The sequence below is a fragment of the Vollenhovia emeryi genome, unplaced genomic scaffold (genome assembly GCF_000949405.1).
Source record: "Vollenhovia emeryi isolate VEMERY1.0 unplaced genomic scaffold, V.emery_V1.0 DF939278.1, whole genome shotgun sequence".
Lineage (NCBI taxonomy): Eukaryota > Metazoa > Arthropoda > Insecta > Hymenoptera > Formicidae > Vollenhovia > Vollenhovia emeryi.
The window spans coordinates 54,661-70,808 of record NW_011967088.1 but is presented as its reverse complement, the minus strand read 5'-3'; the positions used below and the strand labels follow the sequence as shown (position 1 = coordinate 70,808).

Below are 16,148 nucleotides of genomic sequence, written 5' to 3'. Positions count from 1 at the left end.
TACGGATTGTCGACCGCACAATAACCTGTCGATATGCGATTTTTAGAATATATAGAATATAGAAGATATAGATAGAATAATTCTAAGAATCGTATATCGACAGGTTATTGTGCGGTCGACAATCCGTATCGACGCACAGTTTCTGGAAAGTCGAAATAGATGCGTAAACAACATCTTAAAGTTATATACACGTTATTGCGAATAGTATTATCACAGCCCCGGTGGTCGAGCTGGCTAAGACGCCCGTCACGGATTGTAGGGAGGTCCCAGGTTCGAATCCTGGCTGGGGTAATATTTTCCGCAATAATAATTTTAATAGCTTGATACGGTCAACAAAAATCGCTATAGCCAGTGTAGGTCGATAAAACTTATGAAATTTTGGTTTATAATTTCTGGCGATATATAATTTACCACTCTTGAATTTTAATTTCATTCCGATCTTACTCTAATCGCCTTAACTTCCCATACAGCACAAATTGTTACAGAAAGGTTTCAGAAAGATTTCAAAATTATTTCAATATTTCACATTTCATGCTCAACATTTCTGACAGAATTCTGCAATATGTCATATGAAATGATGTAACAGAAATGTTTCAGAAATCTATCATATGCAATAAATTTGAAAAAGTAATGCGAATATTACAGAAAGATTTTTCTCGCTTTTTGAGTCACATATATGGAACGTTGAAATGCTTGCCGCGCGGCAAAAGACGACACGGTAGCCAATCAACTTACAACTTTTGTAAAAGTATAAGAAAGCAATGATTGACTACTGCGTCATCTTTTAAAATTTCAAAATATTGAAATAATTTTGAAATCTTTCTGAAACCTTTCTGTAACAATTTGTGCTGTATGAGTACAAGCAGTCGCTTAATGTAAAGCTAACAGAGTTGATAAAAAACCTGCGATAAAGAACCATCCGTTGCGGAAAAACATTTAAAAAACACTTAAAATAACTTAATATGATAAAATAAAATTTCTAAAGCATTTGAAATTTATTTTAATAAGAGTTTATTAATCAGCTTGCGCAAAATATTATAAAAAACGTTAACACAAATATTCCAATTAGTCTTCAGTATCATTATTATTTCAAAAAGATTGTAGTAACTTTGTAGCAATATTTCAGAAAAGCTGCAAATTTCTTAGGGCGATTATTCTAAGTGTTAGGTAGCTTATCTGATGGTTAAAAAGTATAATATACGTAACACATACTATATATGCTTTTTAACAATCAGAGGTAAGCTACCTGACACTTGGAAAAACCGGCTTTTAGTAATTTTTCAGAAACCTTTCTATAAAGTTTCACGTGTAAGAATCACGGACATTTTAGTGTTTCATAGCTGTCTCAGAGCTATTGCAGAAACATTTTGCGATATTTCTGAAATATTTGAAATATTTCTAAGAGATTTTTGTAACCTTACAGAAACCTTTCTATAAGCTTTCAAGTGTAAGAATCGCGGACATTTTACTGTTCCAGAGCTGTCTCAGAGCTATTGCAGAAACATTTTGCAATATTTATGAAACGTTTCAATCTATCACATGAAATATTTCAGAAATATTTCTGAAAGGTTTTTGTGCTGTATGGGTTATTGACTTTAATAGTTACAACAAAGGAATGTGAATCGCCAGATGTTGATTAACAGTAAAAAGAATTGTTACACGATTTTAGTCTGGCAGCTGGTTTATTTGTTTAATTCCGACGTTTCGACCATACAGGTTATGGTCCTTTTCAAGGAATTAGATAATCTGCAAGTTTTATAAGACAATTGCCATTTGGATTTTATCGGTTACAAGCCAAATGATATTTTACAAGTTATTTTACAATATTTTACAAGTTTTAGAGGACAATTGCAACTTAAATTTTATCGATTAGAACATGAAATCTTACATATTTGACCAAACCAATATTTTCATTACATTTACAATTTCAATTTACATTGGAACATATTTAATATTTGTTCTCGGTTTTACCCTTTTACCTCTGATTTGGTTTTAGTTATTTATTCTTTAGTTATTGATTCTAGTTTTATCCTTCCGACTCAGAGCTGGTTTAGTTATTTATTTACTGTTAAATTCTCCGTATCTCCTCTATACCACCTTAGACTTTAGTCCTACTGTGGTCGTTACGTTGGATGGACGTGTCTTCCCACACAGTTCTCCGAATGACGCCCAGAGATACGAGTACATGTCAAACCTCTCTTTTTTAATTTAATATAAATTACGTAATGCTTGTAAGTAAAGAATATTTTATTTGGCTCGAAATCCGACTGATTTCATGTTGTAATCGACAAAATTTAAGTTGCAATTGTCCTCTAAAACTTGTAAAATATGTCATTTGGCTTGTAACCGTAAAAATCCAAATGGCAATTGTCTTATGAAACTTGCAGATTATCTAATTCCTTGAAAATAACCACAACCCGTATGGTCGAAACGTCGGAATCAAATAAATAAACCAGCTGCCAGCCTAAAGTCGTGTAACAATTCTTTACCTTCAATAGTTACCTAAACTGAACTCTTATAGCGTTTTTCACTGGTTGCACTAGTGCGCACTCAGTGCGCACTAGTCAAGAGCAGCGTGTTTCATTGAGCTTTTCGGTGCGCACGAAGGCGGTACGCACTGTTTCACTAGAAAACTTGGTGTCGAGTTTTTGCATTTTAGTGCAGAAACTCGGCACGAGCCCCAAGAGACGGTGTCGATCTAGTGCAATATGGCAGCGCGGGATATTAATACCAGTTTTTAGATGTGCTATCCTCATCATCATCATCTAGTAGTGACGAAAAACTTTGGAATGAAGAATCACGAAAAATTCCAAAAATCGAAAACTTTATTTTAAAGTCCCACTTCGCTTGGTTGCAGTTTTATTGTTAGCAACTTATCATTCACTTTAAAATTCACTTCAAATTCTTCCATTATAACAAATTCGTACGTACGTAGAAAGGTTAAGAACGAAAAAACGTGACACTTGACAATCAAGATCTGCGTCGAATGTTTAACTGGGAGTGCAAGAAACTCACACTTTCGGAAACATCGTGCAGTATCGGTGCGCACTTGTGCAATTTCGGTGCGCACTCAGTTCCTTCCAGTGACAAACGCTATTAACTTCCAATTTATCTTTACGAAAATACTTTTATCCATGAAGTATGAATTTATCCCGAGGGGGAAATCGCTGACCAAAATCTTGTACACCAATCCTCATTAATGCCCAGTGGGCATTACTTTATCTTATTATCTTATCTTATCTTATTTATCTTGTTTTATCTTATATCTTTATAATGCCCCAGCAAGGTTTAATGCTCAAGGGAGAAACCACTGAAGGCATTGGCGTACAGATTTGCGACATTACTGGGCATTACTAGGCATTTTCTGGGAATTAGTTTGGGCATTAGACCTAGCTGGGGCATTATAAAGATAAAATAAGATAAAATAAGATAACATAAGATAAAACAAGATAAATAAGATGAAATAAGATAAAGTAATACCTACTGGGCATTAGTGGGCATTGGTGTACAAGTTTTGATCAGCGGTTTCCCCCTTGCTAATGCCCAAATTAATGCCCAAAAATGCCTAGTAATGCCCAGTAATGCCGTAAATCTGTATACCACAATTCCACTTCAATTTATCCATTAAAACTTAAATTACTGCATACAAACAAACTGCAATTAATTGGAGTATCTGCCATTTTTCAGTCCGGCTCTTGGTAGCCTAATCCCGAGTCGAGTATTTGATCCTAGAATGGGCCTTAATTATTCTATTCTGTCTTCATTTGGACCTCGGTTTGAAACTCCAATTTGAGGTCCAGATGAGTAAGAAAATTGTGTTTAACATCATTCCAACCTCCAAAGAGAATGTAATATAATAATTCACCCTCTTCGAGAAATCTCTTAGGCCAAATAGGATCTACTGTTGATTACACTTGCATTGGCCTCTTTACTGCTAAAAGGGAAATAAGAACTCTTTTCAGGCTATCTAAGGTCAATATATTTCTCATTTCAATTTAATATATTTTCTCCGACACAAAGACCTTAGTTCGACCTCATTGATCCCAATTCAAAACTTACATGTACAAGGCTAAACTGATGCCAAAATATTCGACTCGGGATAACACTGCAATATTAACTGCGGATGCTTTTAAAAGGCCTGATCAATTAACATTAAAGCGTTTGTCAAATGCAATTTGTGGACGCAAGTACAATTTAATTTCTATTGTCGCAGGTGGGAACACAATGACCTGGGCGAACATGGTGGCTCATGGCGGCGATTATATTGCGAACGTCACTTAGCCGAGTATCTGGAAACTTTGCAAGCGAGCTACTTCGAATCCCAAAGAGAAGAATGTGAGAAATTGATGGCTCTTGTTAAGAACCACGTACATGTCATAAGGCTTCGTTCTCTCGTACCGACCAAGTAAAGCAAAAATTAATCTACAAAATTCACAACAATTAGTTTTTATGTCTGCAAAACAATTATCGAAGACAAATCAAAGTATAATAACGTATATTCGCAGTTAGGAGAAATAAGCACTTTGGTCTTTTTGTGAGATCAATACCGATTTATTATGCGTTTAAATATATAGGGTGTTCCAGGAGGAAAAGTCAATTCTAGAAGGTGATAGTATCGGCCATTTTAAGCAAAAATGTTCATATGAATATATGTCCCATTCCTCACTGTTTCCAAGATAGAGCTATGTGAATGTACAGTTGCAAAATTAATGACAAGAAAGAAATACTACGTACTATTTCTAATATTTATTGTTCAAGTGATATATTTTTTGTAGATCATAATAATTCTGCGCGCAGGAAAGCATCGTATTCTTCAACAGTAAACGTAAACATTTGTAAATATGCAAGGCATTTTGAACATTTCTACAATATTATCAGCACAACAGTCAACAAACGTATAAGAATAAATTCCCGCAGACGTTTATGAGGTTGGATAAAGGTTGAAGTGTACAGAAAAAGAAAGTAAATACACGAGACATTCAAGTAGCTCTATCTCGGAAACAGTGGAGAATGGGACATATATTCATATGGACATTTTTGCTTAAAATGACCGATACTATCATCTCCCAGAATATTGACCTTCCCTCCTGGAACACCCTGTATAGTACGAGTCAAGTGTTTTGTGAAAAGAGGCTCAGGTTGCATATAAGTATGAATATCTTTTGCCGATAAGCCGTTCTTCACAAGAGCTAAATCACAGCAGGCACTTCGAGCTTATTCATTTAAAGAATTAATTATTTGATGAAACCAATTAGAATTGACACGTGTTCAAAAAGAATTAGAACAATGTATAGAATAAGTAAACAATGTAGAATATAAAATGTCCTCGTGTGAGATTTCGAAAAAATAACTTTAAAAATTGGAGAATTTTTGACAATTCTTCTCAAAGTTTTAACATTTCCGAACAACTGTCAGCTTTATCTGATGAATGCAACTTCAAAATCGAAATTAGGCACCGCCTTACATCTTTTCACAAACGATTTTTTTTGAAGGAGCAATACAATATTTGTGGAAATTACGAAAGATTTATCGTTGAATTGTCGTGAGATGCGTATTTGTGTAGTGCTAGAACAGAGTCTGAACAGACCTTGCACCGTTTCGTGTCGCGCCGCATAGAAATCCACAGTATTTACGCCCGGCCGAGAACACATCGGCAAATTATTATTAGAGTCGGTCAGTTTGTCGGCTAAAACCGTAAGTGCTTGCACTTGAAGATTCAAGGAGTGCGATGGACTCGCGGGCGTAAATATCGCACGAAAACGTGGCGGCCGATTCTATAATTGGCCGGAGTATCTAGGAGGCCAACTATAATCACGGACGCCGGAAAATCGCGAATACCGAGTTTCAGCAGATTCCTCCGTCGCTTTCGTTATCGCGACATCACGCATGCGCAGTAATTATCTTGTATCTTTCAACGTGGCCTTCATCGGGCCCTGTTCTTACTATCTAAATTTTTTGGAGCGGAATCTCACCCTTTTGGAGTTTTTTTTCACTCGAAGAAATAATGAAAATACTGCCAGTCCGACTGGAGTGCAATTTCACTTTTTGAAAGAGTACCGCTATTCACTCTTTACTTGAATTGATTTTTTCAACTCTGATAAGTGTGCTATGTTGTACTTTAATCGATTATGTTAGTAATATAAAATTCATGGACGCGAGGCTTCGCAATTGTTTGTTCACTATGATCATCGCATATAGAAGCTGTGTTCTAATATTCACAGCCAGTATTGAAAATCTATACTTTATGTGACAGTTTCGCTTATATTGCTGATTGTCGCGGAAGAACCATCTCGGCCCGTGACGGGTCCCTTATATATCGGGCTATCGTCCCACACAGCACAGATTGCAGAAAGATTGCAGAAATGTTACATTGCAAGATTGCAATATTGCAGCAACGTTGCGCAACATTTCTGGAGGATTGCAGCAACGTTGAAATATCCGCCCTCAGAGAGATTGCAGTGCAACATTATAGCAATGTTGCAGCGCAATATTTTTGGCATAATTTGTCGTTGTTGTACATAAGCAGAGAATTTACTAATTACATATACATCCGGGCCTTTTTCAATACACAGCAAGCTATTGCGAGCAAAGCAGTCCTTTGTTTTTATTATTTTTGAAACATTGCTGCAATATTGCTGTCGAAAGTTTGCAATTTTACAGGGTTGGGAAGTAACTCGTTACTTGTAACGAAGTTACTGCAGTTACTTCTTTTTGGTAACTCTAACTTAACTTCGTTACTTTTTCTACATCTGTAACTGTAATTAACTCAGTTACATTTTTTCGATAACTAGTAACTAATTTAACAGTTACATTAATAGTTACTTTATGTATAGATTTTCAACCTCCACAAATCGCATTAGGCCTTGCATTTGCGCATAAACGCTTTTATCCCCTGCCGGAAATAATTCTACAAAATTCTACCAAAAAATTAAATATAACTGCCAGAATCTAAAAAATTCTACGTAAATTTAAAAAGTGTTTATAAAAATAAAAATCAACATAAAAATGCGAGAATTGGAACACTTTTGTTAATTTTTGTAATATTCTACAAGTAAGCAGATGTTTTAATTCTTTAAGATTTCGTTGTTTCTCAAATTTTTAAAACTAGTAAAGTTTTGTATTAATTTTTACAAAATTGTACATTTTCATGAAACACTACTTGCAATAATTTCTTGATTTGAGAACATTGTAATTTGTGATATTATTTTATAGATATTTTTACAAAGAAATAAATGTTTCAACGAAGATATAAAAATTTCTACAAATTTCTATTTCAAGTCAATTTTTTGTAGTTATTTATAGAAATTTTTTCCGCTAAGGTCGCTGCTTTACAATTCAGATGCAGATTCGATATTTTTTTATTTCTATTGCAAGGGAGTAACTGCAAAGTAACGATTCGTTACTTTTCGAGTAACTGTAACTGTAACGCGTTACTTTTCAGAATTGGTAACTTGTAACTGTAACTAGTTACATTGTTAGCGAAAAAACTGTAACTGTAACTAGTTACTTTTATAAAGTAACTTTCCCAACCCTGCAATTTTATATCCCTGCAATGTCTCTGCAAGATTGCACTGCAATCTGCAAGATTGTAACATTTCTGCAATGTAACTGCAACCATCTGTGCTGTATGGGGTGATCTTACTTACAGGTTCGGCGGCCATCTTGTAGCGTAATACCGTACTTTAAGTTGGAGTTAATTTTGGAGTGCTAATGACTTAATTTTAAAAATAAGAGTGAAATTTTTCACGTCTTAGAGTGAATTAATTCACTCTGTTGGAGTCGAGGGGGAAACCGCTGAGGGCTTTGTGGTGTAGAGATTTGCGGCATTACTGGGCATTACTAGGCATTACTAGGCATTTTTTGGCATTGGGTCTTGCTGGGGCATCAAGATATAATAAGATAAAATAAGATGAAGAAGATAAATAAAATAAAGTGAGATAATAAGATAAAGTAATGCCCACTGGGGATTAGTGGGTATTGGTGTACCAGGTTTTGGTCAGCGGTTTCTCCCTCGGTTGGAGTAAATATTCACTCGTACAGAGTGAAGTGATCAGTGACACCATAATTTGAGTGAAAATTTTACTCAAACAATTTTAAAAAGTACGCCACCGAAATGCGAATTTGCACACTTTTGCAGAAAAATAGCACCATCCGAGGGGTAAACCGCTGACCAAAATTATGTACACGAATGCCCACTAATGCCCAGGGCATTACTTTATCTTATCATCTGATTTTGTCTTATTATATTTATCTTGTTTTATCTTATTTTATCTTTATAATGTCCCAGCGAGGCTTAATGCTCAAACTAATGCCCAGTAATGCCGCAAATCTGCACACCACAATGCTCTCAGCGGTTTCCCCCTCGGGTTTACTCCTTGGCGGTTTACCGTCTTTCTTTCGATATCACCGATTGCTCTACCCAACGGTCGATGCTACTTTCTTTACTCACGCCTTTACACCACATCTGTACGCCATTCGCATAATGAGATCATTGAAGAGAACACTTGTGCAAATTCGGCCGCGCAAAGTTTACCGAAATCGCGACGGCAGAGGCGGGCACATGGCACATGGCACACACACTCGCGAGCGAATAAACTTGTTAACACGTTAAGGATTCTAATTACACACGAGCGGCGGGAGATGTACACGCCAGCCGTAGAATTGCCGTGGCCATTGAGCGGCAAATTTTAGATCTTGAGCGGTGTAAATTTTCATAAAATTGCAACAATCGCGGCCAAGTCGACATGCGTGACAGTGCGACAGTCAATTCTAGGCAGCTGGCTACGTGCGTCACTTTGCGAAGTGGAAAGTAACTCAAGTTCAAGCTGTGGCAAGAGAAGCTTTGCAGCAAGCAAAATCATCTTCCCTGCTTTTGCGAACGCAAAGTGTACGCAGGACAATGCAAAAGGTGTTATAACAATACAAATACACAACATGATTTTTTATAATTATTTTGAAGAAATGCTTTCTAATGAAAAATTAATAAGACAAGATCGTATTAAATATTCGTATCTAAATATAATTTTACGCGTCAAATATAAATTACAATGAATTTGCAAAAATCTTTCTCCTGCATCATTTAATCTCGCGTATGAGTACACGTGCAAAAATTTTGGAATGTACTCAAAAAGTGCCGATGCACGTTTCGTGAACACACACGTTGGGAGAGGAATTGTTAACGTCGCCGTACCGTCGTTCCAGTTCCATTTCATTTCCAGCTTTTAAGGCCACATTATAAAATGTTGTTGAGAACGGAGGTGCTGTTTAAAAAGTAAAGAAGCAAATTTACATAGTTACGGCCGCAGAGTCGGCAGAGTGGAGATGGTTACTGCCGTTGTAATGAAATTGGAATAGGTAAACGCGCGAGGACGGGAAAAGAGTTTCGCGATCACGTTTGCAAAACTAATCCCAGGCAGAACAAGCAAAATGCCCGTCTCGCTCGTATTGTTCTCGCAAAAGAAAAAAGAATTAAACTTTGCACACGAATTTTCGGCGTCATTAACGCGAAATTGGTCGCGTTATTATACATATAGTATAGGGCAACAATGTGAACTTTATAAAAAGTTTACAAAATGAAATTTTTACTTCCTGAAACTTATAAGAGTGAAAACATGTACCATTTATTTATGCAAGAAAATTTTCTATTTTTAATGAAATTAACGGAAAGTCATTATTCCTATTTCTTAACCATTTTAATATCTTTAATTGTTAAATTGAATTGTTAAAATGTTAAACATTTCAGCAGACAAGCTATCGTTTAAAAATATATTGAAATTGACTTGAAATTAGTTAATGCTAAAAAGATGATTTTAGTGAAAATAACAGAAAGTTATTACTTTTTAACTATTTTAATATCCTTTAACGTTATAAACATCTCAGCAGATAAGCTATCATTAAAAAATATATTAATGTAAAATCGAGGGGAAAACCGCTGGCCAAAATCTTATACGCCAATGCCCACTAATGCACAGCGGACATTACTTTATCTTATTATCTTATTTTATCTTATTTATCTTGTTTTATCTTATTTGACCTTATTTTATCTTATTTTATCTTTATAATACCCCAGCAAGGTAATGCCCAAACTAGTGCCCAAAAAATGCCTAGTAATGCCCAGTAATGCCGCAAATCTGTACACCACAATGCCCTCAGCGGTTTTCCCCTCGTGTACACGCACCGGCATAAATGCCGTCCCTATCCGTGTGAGACTCACGCACACAAACAAGCGGGTGACTAATCCGATCGTCGGACGATCGCGGCACGACTTTCGGATTGGTCGTTCGCTTGTTGTGTGTGTGCGCCTCACACGGATAGGGACGGCATTTATGCCGGTGCGTGTACAATTGATATGAAATTATTTAATGCCAGAAAGATGATTTTTTCATGTAGCAATATACAGGGTGTGCTTACCCGGACTCACGGGTTAAAGTGAATAGAATAGTTGTTTGCTGTTTTGTAAGTGTCTCAATAATTAATGAGAACTTAATTAATAGAGAACCGTGAATCGGCATGCATTCGCGCGATTCGGTGAGAAGAGGTGGCCTAGCGTTTATTGTTGCTACACGCTATGTATGCGCATACACTGACTACACATAAGCGACATGGAGTCAGCGTCGCATGTTATTGATGCATAGCAGCTGTTATTTTACATAGCGCTCTTCCCACTACCTCGCCGCGCGCGTAGCGTACGCAAACACTGGGCCGTCTCTCTCGCGCGGACGCTGCTCTTTGTTAATTTCTCATTATTTATTGCGAAAATAGCGAAACAGTAAAGGACTTTTTTTATTCAACTCAATCCACTCTACGTATCCACGAGAGATAGTCCAATCACCAGACAGTATATTATTTAATGCCGGATAATTTCATTTCACTATTTTGAACCATTATCTTTGAGTCATGTGTCACGCATCACCTAGACATCCTAGACGTTTGCTCTTTAGTTTGATGAAACTCGTAGTAGAGCTCTCTTCATAAACGTTTCTCTACAATTTTCTCTCTATCTCGACACTGTGCACTGGTAATTTCGAGAGTGCTCGGCCCGTTGTTCAATGTGTCGTACGCAATTTTAATAAATAAAGTTGAGCCAAAGAAACGTTATCATTCCATCCATTACGGGTCCTAATCTAGAAATCACAGTCATTTAATCAGAAGCCACGAGAGAGACAAGGAGGGGGGGGGGGAAGTAATTCTCTCAGATCACACTGAGCTGCTCCTTTTCCGAGCAATCCGTAAATCTACTGCAAGATTTATCTTCGCTTTTATTCGGATTACGAACAATAGGTCCTTTTAGCGCGTCCTGTCTCAGCTTTATTTCTTTCCTTTAATATTTATTACTATTTAAACTAAACACAAAAAAAAGATTAGCAATAAACACTTGATTTATTAGACTAAAATAATCTGTAGAAGCGTTTGACGCGCAAAAAAATGCTAAATAATTTGAGACCGAAAGGACTCGAGATACTTTCCATGTCAATTGCAAATTTTTATCTTTGGAAGATGAAATTATGCAACTTTGCTAATTAGCACTGTGTAAACTGTCGGCATTGTCTTTCAAGGCGCACACGTGGATTTATTATTTTAAATCCCATTTCGTATATCAATCTAGCACATCCAACATATCTGGCATATATCTGACGGTTAATATGGCCCGGCGCGTGTACGCGTTCTTCAATTATTCACAGCGGCGGCTAGCATGCAACTAGGCCTTTACATACGCGATGTAGTTTGTGCAACGTAATCCATCGTCCAATATTGATCAGAGCTGCGACTCACTCTCTCAAATGTATTAACTATTTCGCAGCTAAACCATTAAGTAACAGCTCCAATGAAGTTTTTTACATATATGTGGATTTTTTTTACGAACATAAAATACCTTTTACCTTATATTTTTAAAAAAGTGCTGTTTCGCTTGTTCGTGTCATAACTGACAGCGTGAATATAATACGAAAAATCGCGATAGAATGTGAAAAAATATTCGTAAAGATGGAATTAATGAAAAGTTCGTAAAATAACATTTTTTATCGTTATATCTGTACCATAATAATTATTCAAAGTAAATGCAATTTTTTAAAAGTAGAAATAAATTTCTATTAATTTTTTAATAGTATTTCTGTTAATAATTCTCCACAATTTTTTAAATTTGTTAATTAAATTTATTATTGAATATGTTATTATCATGCTGCGCGTGTCAAAGTACGGTTCGTTCTTTCACGCATAAACCATAGGTAATTAAAAAAAAAACTGTTTCTACCCATATAGCACAGATGGTTGCAGTTACATTGCAGAAACGTTGCAATCTTGTAGAGACATTGCAGGGATATAAAATGGCAAACTTTCGATAGCAATATTGCAGCAATGTTTCAAAAATAATGAAAATACTATATTTTCTATTTAAAAAATGTTTCTAATTACGAGAATTTTATAATGTTATTTTCGTTGATGCCAATAATGCGCGAATTATTAAGTACTTGATCAATGCGGTGTTGCTCGCAATCTCCATCTATTGCGAAGCGACATAATCTCCTTAGGTTGCTTCGCAATAGCTTGCTGTGTATTGAAAAAGGCCCGGATGTATATGTAATTAGTAAATTCTCCGCTTATGTACAACAACAACAAATTATTCCAAAAATATTGCTATAATGTTGCACTGCAATCTCTCTGAGGGCGGACATTTCAACGTTGCTGCAATCCTCCAGAAACGTTGCAGCAATGTTGCGCAACGTTGCTGCAATATTGCAATCTTGCAATGTAACATTTCTGTAATCTTCCTGCAATCTTTCTGTGCTATGTGGGTAATTTTCAATTAACCAGTGATATGTGTACGCGCGTTTTCGTAAATGTGCTAAATTTGGTGATTATGCAAAATTACTGGTAAAAGTATTGTAATAAATTTGTTTCGATTTTATACTCTTGCACTGTGGTACGGTTCGACATGGATTTCGCATCGATGTGGGATGGATCTTGCTTCGCGTAGAAAATCGCAAACCTACAAGGAGAGCGTTTTCTTTTAAAATTTACCCTGAAAATCACGTAATCGTGGAACAACATGGCGTTTTGGAAATTTACTAGTTGAAAATTCTACTAGTAAAATGTATACTAAATATAATTATTAGTAAAAGGTATGGCAAAATTTCAAAAACTCATAAAATTCTCCAAACTGCCATGTTGTTCCACGATTACATGATTTTCAGGGTAAATCGACGGGAAACCGCTGACCTCCCCCCCCCCCCCCAAATCTTGTACACCAATGCTTACTAATGTCCAGTGGGCTTTATTTTATCTTATTATCTCATTTTATCTTATAGTATTTATCCTGCTTTACCTTATTTTAGCTTAGTTTATCTTTATAATGTCCCAGCAAAGCCTAATGCCCAAAAAATGCCTAGTAATGTCCAGTAATGCCCAGTAATACCGCAAATCTGTACACCACAATGCCCTCAGCGGTTTCCCCGTGTATGTAGAACCGTACAACGATAGAAGTAGTCTTGTTCCGAAAATTATAAACAGAACTTTTTGCTTTTACTAGTAGTGGTTGGTAAATATGTACAATTACCAGTAATTTTGCATAATTACTGGTATTTAATTCATTAAAACACAGCATGTACCTTTGACTGTACAATATATGTAGATACATATACACTTTTTTAAATAAACATTAATTACCGATAGAATTTCTCATATATGCAATCTGGATACGGTTTACAGTAAACAGACAAAGCAAGTGGAGAACGACAAGTTAACCTTAGAGGAAGATATTGTGCATCACATTCCCATGGCAGTTATATTACCGCGCTTCCCGTATCTTACCGAGATTTATCTCAACTTCGGTATGATCTATATGAACGACGGTTTCGAATGGCGGGACTTCGAGTGAGTCGCAAGTTCAGTGTGAACAAGTGAACGCGAAGGTTAAACGATTTATAAAACATTCATTGCCCGTACAGGTTCTCGCTGGAGGATTGCTTAAGTCTGGGGGAAGGAATTAAAGTCAGCCCAATGTTGAAAAAATTCAGTTTAACCCGAAGTAATTTAGATCAGCCCCGAGTCGCTGCCATTCTTCAAGGGATGGTGTCAAATGATAATGTTAGTAGGTGTATCTCCGTTGTGCAAACAATGCGCAGACCACATTATTTTCGATTAAAAATTAACAAAGATACAAGTAAAGGTATAATTTTGTTAAAAGCTAAACTAAGGTCGTGACTGCAAGCGCTGTCTGCTTTTTAACAGTAAAACGAAGAAATACAACACTATCTACTGGATATTACCTGATAATATGTACATGTAGAAATAGTTTTGGCATCCGTTGGTAGATAACAAAGAGTTATTATACAATATATTGTAATTCCTGGTAGTAATTTTTCAACATGTTGACTGCCCAGAAAAAAGTTTCTTTGAAATCAAACTAATTTTCTTTGAATTTTGACCTTACTAGGCTTTCATTTAATTTCAAAGAAATGATTTCTTCACCTTAACCAAAATTTTATTTGATTAAGACTGCAATCTCTAAAAGAATTCATATCTATGTCTTCAAACCTAGCAATATTTTAGTACAAGTAAGTAAAAATTTAGTAGATTCAAAGAAATATAATTTCAATGTATTTAATTTGTTCAACCTAAATAGATCTTTTTTCTGGGTGTAGTAGTCGTTTGTGACCGGTGCTATCAAAATTTTTGATAAAACGCTATCTAATATAAAATTTTACACACATGACACAAATAACTAAATAGAATGTAAATTAAAAATACGTTATTCAATAGCATTTACGAAGGATGCAATTGTTTAATTATATTACACAATCATAGAAATCTCTTTAAGTTGCCAGTAATAGATAACAATAATCAAGCTTTTCAATCAACACTAACCGGCTAGTTTTAATACTGAAAATTTATTTGCGAAAAATATTACCTCAGCCAGGGTTTGAACCTGGACTTCCCTTCTCTCTAGGCGGGCGTCTCCAGAGGTAATATTTTTCGCAATAAATTTTCTGTATTAAAACACTAGGTTAATGTCGACTAACAAGCTCGATTATTTATATTACTCAATATTTTATCGTAATATACTCAATAATCAAATTTCTGCTGTTGAGCATACGATAAGATATACAAAGTTCCGAGGGGGAAACCGCTGAGGTAAAATAAGATAAAATAAGATGATAAGATCAAGTAACGCCAACTGGGCATTAGTGGACATTGGGGTACAAGATTTTGGTCAGCGGTTTCCCCCTCGCAAAATTCGTTGGGCAGGTAATGTGTCAAAGAAGAGATTTATCATATTTATTCCGCGCAATATTATTTCAATTATTTCAAATGCAGATCGAGGAGTTGGATCTGTCACATTGTAAATTGACGGATACCGGCGCACACGCAGTGGGCGAATTTCTGTCGATGCATCGGAGACTGAGGACCTTGCATTTGGCGAACAACAATATAGGTCCCGACGGAGTCGCCGGTATCGTTCATGGACTGATGAAAGCAAGCTCGACGGCCCTAAAAAATTTAGATCTGCGACTAAATCCTTTGGAAAATGAGGGAACTAATCACATATGTGCTCGTGAGTTCAGAAATATACCGCAATGTTCTCAGTTCTACCATCAAATTGTATTTTTATTTCATACTTTCTTGGAAATCATTTTTTCTATATTAATATTTAATTTTCATCTAATTTTAACACATAAAAATATTCAGACTAGTTATCCAAATCTTCATAAAAAAAGACAAGAGATAAAAAGTAATTTTAAAACACTGACTTTTAAAATTACGAAGCTTCAGGACTTTAGATAAAACTTTCTATACAGGGTGCTTCAGACCACCCGTACAGCCCCTTTATTTCGGAAATAGAACATTTTAGAGAAAAATGTTTCAGGCAAAACTTATACGATTTTAAAAGGGCTATATAATGAAAAAATAAATTTTCGAAACAATAAATTTTTTATGGTTATATGGAGGTCGCTGTCATTTTTTTAAATGGAACTCCCTATTGTTTATTATACTATCTTATTCTACTAAATAATATGAACAACTTTTGTCTGAAACATTTTTTTATTTGCCTAGTACTTTTTGAGATATTCAAGAGAAAAATTATAACTTTTTACATGTTTTGCTTATAATATTTCGATAACTGTTTGTTGGAGGGAAAAGTAGTACAGGAC

General features: G+C 35.6%; 1 protein-coding gene across 5 annotated transcripts in view; it reads left to right on the top strand.

Moving 5' to 3' along the window:
• LOC105559361 (T-complex-associated testis-expressed protein 1-like) overlaps positions 1-16,148 on the top strand; it is a 59,996-nt gene that overhangs the window by 19,990 nt on the left and 23,858 nt on the right. For 4 of the 5 annotated variants that reach the window (XR_001008742.1, XR_001008743.1, XR_001008741.1 and 1 more), the window contains exons 4-7: positions 4,214-4,405; positions 13,705-13,869; positions 13,944-14,082; positions 15,313-15,550. Coding sequence is in view for 1 of the 5 variants with exons in the window: in XM_012007589.1 (XP_011862979.1) it covers positions 4,214-4,405; positions 13,705-13,869; positions 13,944-14,082; positions 15,313-15,550 (734 nt within the window). In the remaining 4 variants the exon portion in view is untranslated. The remainder of the gene's footprint in view (positions 1-4,213; positions 4,406-13,704; positions 13,870-13,943; positions 14,083-15,312; positions 15,551-16,148) is intronic. The other variant, XR_001008744.1, reaches the window with a different exon arrangement.